Source organism: Microtus ochrogaster, chromosome 8 (assembly GCF_000317375.1).
Source record: "Microtus ochrogaster isolate Prairie Vole_2 chromosome 8, MicOch1.0, whole genome shotgun sequence".
NCBI classification, from domain to species: Eukaryota; Metazoa; Chordata; class Mammalia; order Rodentia; family Cricetidae; genus Microtus; species Microtus ochrogaster.
In genome coordinates, this window is record NC_022015.1 from 4997450 (window position 1) to 5007464 (window position 10015).

At 34.9% G+C, this 10015-nt stretch overlaps 1 protein-coding gene across 4 annotated transcripts in view; it reads right to left on the reverse strand.

Moving 5' to 3' along the window:
* Positions 1-10015, reverse strand: part of Btbd10 (BTB domain containing 10) — a 54675-nt gene that overhangs the window by 16935 nt on the left and 27725 nt on the right. For all 4 annotated transcript variants that reach the window (XM_013347702.2, XM_005351022.2, XM_005351021.2 and 1 more), the window contains one exon: positions 2670-2866. In XM_013347702.2, the coding sequence (XP_013203156.1) occupies positions 2670-2866 (197 nt within the window). The remainder of the gene's footprint in view (positions 1-2669; positions 2867-10015) is intronic.

Sequence of the window (10015 nt, forward strand, 5' to 3'; positions counted from 1 at the left end):
AACTAGCTCTTGTAGACCAGGCTGGCCTCAAACTCACAGAGATCCACCTGCCTCTGCCTCCTGAGTGCTGGGATTAAAGGCGTGCGCCACCACCACCCAGCACAAAATTGTTTTCTAAGATATTTTAGCTAACTGATGTTGATCCAGCCAAATACCAGTTAAGATAAATCTTTTATTATTATCCCACTAAAAATATGTGAAAATTAAAATATTCTTACAATTCAAATAAATACACATGAAAAACTAACAAGATTTACAAGAATTAAAATTATTTATAAGAATAAAAATGGCCAGGCAGTGGTGGTGCATGCCTTTAATCCCAGCACTCAGGAGGCAGAGGCAGGTGGATCTCTGTGAGGTCAAGGCCACCCTGGTTGGTCTACAAGAGCTAGTTCCAAGAAGACAGGCTCTAAAGCTACAGAGAAACCCTGTCTCGGAAAACAAAACAAAACAAAAAAAGAATAAAAATGAAAAATTAATAAGAATATCAATTTGAGAGTTATTGTTATTGTTTTCTTTTGGTTTTTGTTGTTGAGACAGAGTATTGCTATATTGCTACATAGCCCAGGCTGGTCTCAAACTCATGATCTTCTTGCCTCATCTTTCAAAGTATTAAGATTACAAATGCCCCATATATAGCCTGAGAACAATTTAGAAACAGTCATAATTACTAAAAACAGTTAACATTTTTCAGAATGTGAAATATAAACTCCAGAAACACATTTTATTGATAATATCACGCTGAAGTCAGCAATTTTTCTCATAAAAAAATCTGAAAAAGAAAAAATTCAGCAGGGGGAATAAGAAGTAAACAAACAAACAAACAAACAGCAATGAAAACCTTTAATGATTACCAAATAAAGTGAGTTTAGCAACTAATGGTATACTACTTTCTTTCTGCTTGTTTTAGACAGGATCTCATATAGACCAGGCTAGCGTCAAATTCACCGTGTAGCTGAGGATGACCTTGCTCCTCCCCTACTTCTACAGTAACAGGTCTACCACTCTCCTCAGCTGATACATTTTCTCCCCAGCCACACTTTTGCAGAATAAAGCAATGATACAAACTTTTTTAGACTTATAATTACTGTCAATTTTCATAGGCAGAAAATATTGTTAAATGTTCCAATATCCTATAAAAGGGAAATAAAAACCAAGATTTTATGGTAAGTTTTATTTAAAGGCTAGATCACTAAATTTTAAAGGTGACCTAAAAATGTACCTCTGTCTCATCAGTTTTTGGCAAATTCCTTCATGACTCAGGCTACTTAGAACACTCTGTACAGCATGCTGATTATATAATTAGCTTTGCTATAGCTCCAGAGCTATTCTGACACCCTCCTCCTTTAATTCCTGCATCCCCAAAGCAAAATTTACCCAGGTGATAAAATAATTATATTCTGTTGCTCTTTCTCAGACACTGAAGGGAAGAGACCAATACTTCTGATCGTATCTGGCTTATAATATTAGCCTGTCTTCAAGGACCTACTTAGATACTGTCAACTTCTCTACCTAATAAAGCCTCACTTAAATGATTCTGATTTACAACAGATTATCAGAAACTACCAAATTTAGTAGTTGGGAGAGGGGCTTGCTGGGGATTAAAAGGGCCTTGCACACACTAAACTTGTACTCTACCATCAAGCTATATATATGTATGTGCATGTATGTGTATATATATACACACATATATATATACATTGTATATATACATATATATGCATATATACATATATACATATCCCCAGCCTAAATATGCCCCCACATACACAGCTGATGGAGATTGAGACCAGAAACAAGTGTATGCTAAGTAACAATGATCACAGAAACTATGCCCCAGCCCTAAATCAAAGTTTTTTATTTATACCTTCCCTAGGGGGAAATTTTTAAAATCAACAATTTTATACTGCTTAGGCATGTTACTTCAGAATGGTACTTTGTAGTCATACAGTGTGTTGTCCTGAGCTAATAATAATGTTCATACGAGTAAGAAGGAAGGAAAATAACCCCAAGTTATTAAGAAAGTAAACACACTTCTCTTTCTTCTATTTTTATTATTAAATTTGTTGTGAGCCACCATGTGGTTGCTGGTTTATTATTAAATTTGGAAGTTTGTCAAAAATCAAAATAAAGTCAAAACCCCACAATGGTTATTCTTTTACTTTATTTGTTGGCATGAGTAGCCAGCAAACCCTAGCAATAATTTACCTTACTACTATTTTGTTTTGTTTTTGTTTTGAGACAGGGTTTCTCTGTAGCTCTGGAGCCTGTCTTGGAACTCCCTTGTAGACCAGGCTGGCCTTAAACTCAGAGAGATCTGCCTGCCTCTGCCTCCCAAATGCTGGGATTAAAGGGACTTTACTACTATTTTATAATAAGCCACTATTTTGTGTATAATTTTTATCTAATGAGATACATATTAACTTAAAATTTTCTTTTAAAAGTTTGTATGACAGCTTCAAAGGCTTTTCATGTTACTTTGAAAAGTCACCTTTATGTTTGATTTAATAAACTATCTTTTCAATAAGAATAAAAAATCAGCTAAAATATAAATAACTGAATTATAACAAAGAAGTGAACCTTGCTCAAGCATTATGCACAACTGAAAATCAACCCAACTGTAAAAAGGCAGATGACGAGAACTGGTGGGGTAAGATGATCTTACGTACCAACATGGTGCTGTCGTGTTGGTGAAGTCACATTTCGAATACAAGGAGTAAGCTGAGACTCTGCTCGCTCATGAGATGAATCTCGTGATCTGTCACTTGACCTTCGTCTATCTCTTGATCGCTCAGGTCCTCCACTAGCACCATGCAGGCTCATTTTAGTGTGGTCCACTCCTCCCTTAGCAACACGTGAGGCAGTGCTGATAGGTTAGAAAAGAAAATTAACATAAAAGCCAAAAGAAAAAAGAGAGCACAAAGTCCTTTCAATAAAAACATGATTAACATATGACTGACATTTTAAGTACAAAAATCAAATGTTGTTTTTTGATTCTGAAATCTGATTTACTAATGTGAACCTTAGGTTTGACAAATTCTGGAGGAATGTGTTTATAAAAACCGTAATCAAATTCAAAGTTTTATAGATAAGAAAATTTAAAACCCAAAAAAGGTTAACTGACTTGTTTTGTACAGACAGAATCCTGCCATGGAGATCCAGCCTCTCCTACCACCCAGTACTGGTATCATAAGCATTTGCTACCTAACCTACTATGTATGGCATGAACTGACTTCTAAAAGTAGGCTTAATAACATGAATATTCAGGTATTTAAATTTCTTCGTAAGGGAATCTTAGAAGGAGAGCACCACATTCTAAAACACTAATAAAAAAAAACAGGTTTGGGTAAAATAACTGTTCTTACCAAGCAAGTCTCCAAGCAAACAAGATGGACTCATTTTTTAGAACTTCTTCAAATTTATTAATATTTTAATTTTTAAAAAGTACTTTACTTTCTGACTATAGAAAGTCAGAGATTTAAAAATGTTTACTTATTACATAGACTAAATTTTACTGAGAAGTAACTGAGAACATCATCATTTAGCTAAAATAGTCTAGTAAGAGAATTCACTGTCAGTATCATTAAATATGTACACTACAGGCATAATAATGTGTTAAATGACAAGTTAGCTAAGATCCAGTATTAACTTATCTGTTTAAATGCCATAAAATGAAGCTCTCTAAAGCTTTCCTGTGTAGTAATAATACATTGAGAAATGTAAACAAGCCATGTTATCCAACTTCCAAATGTATAATATTTTATAACTACTAAATGAGTAGAATTAGAATCTCAAAATAAGAAGGCACTGCTAAAGTTAGGGGGCTGACAAGACGGTTTACTGACTAAGGGTACTCACTTGCTGCCAAGCCTGACAACTGAGTTTGAACTCAGGAACCTACAAGGTGGAAGGAGAGAATCATGCCCCACAAACTGTTCTCTCACCTTCACATGTGAGCCCCACAAAAATACTACATAAATAAGTAGATAAATGTAATTTTAAAAATTTAGATTAGAGTTAGTCACTAATTCCTAAAAATATGTAAAATTTTAATAATTAAATGAAAACAAAAAATAAAAATTAACAATAAAAATACAATGCAGGTATAGAAAAGGCAATGGTAGTAATCACAGTCAGACTCAAGACCATTTAGAAATATAGCATTTGGAAATGTTTATATGACAGTCACAGTTTAAGAAATAGTATAACATATTTTAGAAGTAGAAGGAACTCTTGATTTTACAGTGATAAAAAAGTTCGACCCAAACTTTCCTTTAATAGTTACATATTATTTTGAGTTATATAATATTCTGGAAACGGGCCCCTATAGGTTCTAAGATTCTATCCACTTTCTACAGTTGGTATTAGGAATAAACCAACAGAAAGGGTAGCAAAGCACTGGTCACAATGCACCTCTTAAAAGCAAGTTGTTAGTTGTTTAGTTACAACAGATGAGGACAGAAAAGTTCAAACTTCCAAGTTTGCTTAGTCATACAACACTAGCCAAGTGGTAGTAATACTGTAAGCTGAGTCTTGATTCATGGTAATGTTCCCCTCTACATTACAAGGTTTTCTTTTTACCAAAACCACACTGGTTAAAGTGTAATCTCACAATTCCAAAGGCAGATTTAAATCCTTTAGTGACTCAGGGTTACCTTTTGTTAGTTTATTAACTTTACTGCTCCTCTGGTTTTTTCTTTTCTTTTTTTTTTTTTTGCGGTTTGTTTCACTAAGGAAATCAGTCACCACCCTGCTATAACAGAGATTGCCGGCAGAGAAGATAAGGCAGACTTAGTTACTTCTAGGGATATAAAATCAGTCTGTTAGCATTTGCAACCATGTTTCTCACAAGCCTTAAGAAGAAAAAAACTTTCCATTCTCATGTTCCTTCTAGAAAAAAAAAAGGGGAACAGTTATATTCTTAGAACATAACCGTTCTCTTCAAATAGAACCAAGAAATTCTACTACTGGAACAGGAATTTCAGAATTCCTGGCTGACTTCTGAAGTAGAAAAAAAGGAGTTTATATTAATAGAAGGATCACATATGGGGGTGGTGAAGCCCCCAAAACCTCTATTATTCTCACTGCTAAGTTTTAATCATTTTGTACTACAAGAAAGCAAATTTCCTAATGTGATCTAGTAATTTCATAGACTGTCCAATTATAACTAAGGCTAAGCAAATACAGGCTAAATATTCAGTTGAATAAGGGCCAAGCAGACTAATTAATTAAAACGGTCTTTTTATAAGACATCATTTTTAGCTTAAAAAATTAGACACTGCTAAATGTTCTACTGAAATACTGCCTTAATTTCTAAACTCCTTAGATTTTAAGTAAATACAAATGGTGTCATCACATTTTTTTATATGTCAAATAGCATGCACCTTGAATCAGCCTTCAGAAATCGGGTGTTACAAAAGACAAATTATGGTCTCCTCTATTTGATTAAATAATATTAAATCACCAAAACACTCTGGAGACAAAGCAGTATATGCAGAATAAACAACAAGGACAAGCAAGCTCACAGTGACAGCTCTGCTCTGGGCTGCATTTAAAAGAATGTGCTCTGTGTCACCAGAGACAGGTGAGAAAGAAAGTAGCTCATTCCAAGTACCTGCCTCTAACAGTAGCAGGACTGCAGTTATTATCCTGTTCAACCAGCTACACAGAAGAGTGTAAAAAGCAAGATAAGCAGAGCTTGTGTATGGTGTGGGTCAAATTCAATATGACCTCCTGGATGGAATCCCCAAATGAAGAAAAGTGAATAGAGAAAATGTGGAATAAACAACATCTGGATTTCTCCCAAATTTGATGAAAATTACAAAGTCACAGATATGCATAATAAGTTGCTTCGGTGGTTTGGAAAATGAACCCCAAAGGAAATGGCACTACTAGGAGATACAGTTTTGTTGGAGTAGGTGAGGCCTTATTGGAGGGAATATGCCACTGTGGGAGTGGGCTCTGAGGTTTCATACATGCTCAAGCTATGCCCAGAATACAGTTCACTACCTGTTGTCTGTGGATCAAGATACAGAACTTGCAGCTCCTCCTCCATTACCATGTCTGCCTGCATACCACCATGCTTCTGGCCATGATGATAATGGACTAAACCTCTGAAACTGTAAGCACCATAATTAAATGCTTTTCTTAGTAAGAGTTGCTGTGGTCACGGTGTCTACTCACAGCAAAAGAAACCCTAACTACAACAGTTGCCTATATACTTTAAAGAAACCCTAACTACAACAGTTGCCTATATACTTTAAAGAAACCCTAACTACAACAGTCGCCTATATACTTTAAACAAAAACACAACACCAAATAGTAGGTTCTTGGTGGTCCAGAACAAAACTATCTTTCAAAAACAAATTTAAGACAAAAAAGAAAATTGATCATGAGTCTATCTATCCAAAAGGTAAAAGGAAACAATTCCAGTAGAAGAAAAAATAATGCCAGATAATAATATGTATCTACACAAGGAATGAGGGACCCTGAAAAGAGTAACTAACTGCAAGGGAAAAGTATTGTTTTTCTTACTGTTTTGTTCTTCTTAAAAAATTAGCTTAAACAATAACTGCAACAATATTACATGAGTGCAATAAAACAAAATTTGGGATTGGAGAGACCAGCACACTCTTGAGGCTTTATACTACATAAGAAGTGACAGTGCTGGAAGGTGTATTAAAGATAGTGTACTGGAAGAGCTAAAGTAACCATTCACTCAAGACAGAATTTTAGTTAAAATGTTAAAAACTGAAATAAAATGAACACACACACACAATTATTTGGGGCTATAACAATGGCTCAGTGGGTAACAGTATTTTGCTGTGTAAGCATGAGGACCTAAATTTAAGATCCCCAGCATCCATGTAGTAAAAGGCAAACACAGCAATGTGTCTGTAACCTCAGGGATGGGAGGAGGGATAGTTCTCAAAGCTCTCTGGCCAATCAGGTTCAGTGCCAAGATCTTATTTCAAAAAACAAGGCAGAGAGTGATAGGTAGATGGCCAACATTAATCTCGAGCCTCTACATGCCTGTGTGTGCAAACACACACAAAATTCACACAAATATACATGCCAGTTGATCCAAAAGACAAGAAAAAGTCAGGAAGATGGGAGGAAAACTGGAATAAATGGAAGATAACAGACTCATATACGAGTGGTCGAGGCCACTTAAATGCAAACATCTACACCACAGAGACTATTTGATGGGATACAGAACCAAACCTAGCTATCCCACCTACAAGAAACACACATTAAATATGACGGTACAGAGAGATTAAATATAAAAGGATGAAGAAACACACGAGGCTATCATCAGTACAATGACAGACAATGGTGGTCATTGTAATAGCAATGCAGAGCTCAAAGACTAAGTTCTTTCATAAGAAAAGGGGATAAATTCATTAAGAACACATAACTCAAATGTTTTTCTGCCTCAAATTATATAAATCAAAAACTGGTGAAATGAGAATAGACAGCCTCACAATTACTAGCGATTATAACACCATTATATTATTTTTATATTTACTTACTTGATTACTTATGTATTATGGTCATAAGAATTAAACTCAGAGACTCAGGTATAAGTTCACATTTAACCTGTACTCTCAGGTCTACTGAAATACTTAGAAGAGGAAGCAGACACAAATCCATTAATGTGATTTTAATAACACTATCAACTGATTTGACCTATCTTATAGAACACGTTATAGAATAATAGCAGGAAAATCATACTTTTTATGTGCACGTAAACATTTACAAGGCAATAAATCAAATCTCAATAAACTTAAAAGAACTTAATCATACAAAGTATTTCCTGACTACAACAGATTAAATTAAAACGGAAAAAATTAAGAAAATAAAGATTCAGAAATTAAATAAACATCTTTATTTAAAAAGGAGTGAAAAGAGAAATTTTAAAATTCCAAACACAAAGAAACTAAAACTCACCCATCATGTCAAAAATCTGTGCTATGGCATGATACCATACTAGTAGGGGCCAAACTTAACACTGACTCTTGTAGCAGAAAGAACAGTCTAAGAAAATGACCTTTGTTTATATCTCAAGAAATAGAAAAATTGGATCCAAAGAAAAGTAGAAAAAACTAACAGAGTGAAAACAGTAAAGTTAGAAAAGAGAGGAACAAGCAGGAAAACCAAAGGAAGCAAAGCTTAGAGGATCCTAGTCACTTAGGAAAAAGACCGAGAAAGCAGGCACAAATGGCTACAGTCAGCAATGGTGTGTTCAAAGTCGACTGAAATTCAAACAACAGCTAGTAGTAGTAGTAGTAGTAGTAGTAGTAGTAGTAGTAGTAGTAATAATAATGTTAATGATGATAGTAACAGTAATAACAGTCATTCCAAAAAATTACAAGCCTACCACAGTTCACTCAAGAATGTAGATTTGCTGAATGGCTCCATATAGATTTTTAAAAAAATTGGATTTATAATTTAAAACATTTCTTCAAAAAAAACCCTCCAGTTCCAGATGAACATTTCAAACAGAAATAATACCAACCCTATGCAACTCTCACATAAAACTGAAAAGACAGAATTTCCCAACTCATTCTATGAGGTCAGCATTATCCCAGTAAAACCAAAAAGAATCTCAAGAAAACTAACTATAAACAGACAAATATTCTAAGTGTTTTTGATAGTTATAGCAATACATGAAGATATAATAATTCCACCAATTAAATGCAGTTTATCTAAAAACCCAGAACTGGTTAATAGCCTTATTAATTATTGAGGAAAATAACATTTATCTCAATATATAAAGAAAATACATTTGGCAAAATGCAAATCTATTCTTGATTTAAATATAAAATACAAACCAAACCAAACAAAAAACCTTAGCACTTCATCAAGCAGATAAAGAGTATCTATAAAATATTCAAGTATATTCAAAATACTCTGCCTAGGAAGAGAGAAACAAAGTCAACACATTATACTCAATGTGTTGCTAAAATGCTGTAGTCTGGATCTCAGTGTCTGCCAGGGGTCCACATCTTGAATGCTTTGTAATCTATAGTACGTCTGCTGGGGGGTTGCTAATTTAAGAAAGTATTGAGGGCATACTGGGGATATGCCCTTGAAAGAGAATTTGGAAGCCTGGTCCTTCCTTCTCTTTTTAGTGCTCTGGCATCATGTGTAAGGAGTCTCTCTCTCACCATGCACTATGGAAACATGCAATGCTGCCACAGATGCAACACAACAGGGCCAGGGAGTGTGCACTGAACCTCTGAAACTGAGAGTCAAAAAGACATGGTCTCTTTAGAAACTGATTATCTCATGTAGAAAGCATTCAGAATGGTAAAGTGGTAATCCATCTTTATCCTCAAGACCACATGATCATCTATAGTAGATCTTATTCAAATGCTATCACAACCAAATGAGCTGAGCACAGGTGCAAAATACTAGATCTCTATTTTAAAATCAAGTCTATTCCTATATTCAATAAAAAAAAGCATTCTAAAATTGAAAATTTTAGAAAGCAATTTATTCATTCAAACATTCAAAACATGACACTTTCATGAATCAGAAGACTTAATACTGTTACAGTATTACTTCTTTGTATGCTGACCCCATGGATACAAACAATTCCAATTAAAATACCATACAGTGTCTTGTTTTTTAATTTTATGTGTATGGGTATTTTGCCTGCATGTATGTCTATGTACCATATGCATGTCTGGTTCCCCTGGAGGCCAGAGGAGACTGGATCCCTTGGAACTGGAGTTACAGGTGGTTCTGAGTGGCCATGTGGGTGCTGGGAGCTGAACTCAGGTTCTGTGGGAGAGCAGCCAGTGTTCTTAACCACTGAATCATTGCTCCAGTCCCATTAAGCAGAGTAGTTATTTGAAAAGAGACAAACTATTTTGAAATTTGTAAGGAGGAAAAAGGGGGTAGAGCTCAATGGCATGCCTGTTTGACATGCATAAGGTTCTGGACTTGATCCTGAGTGCACACAGGGAATGCAAAGTGACTAGAATGATTCAAATCACTAATAAAAAAA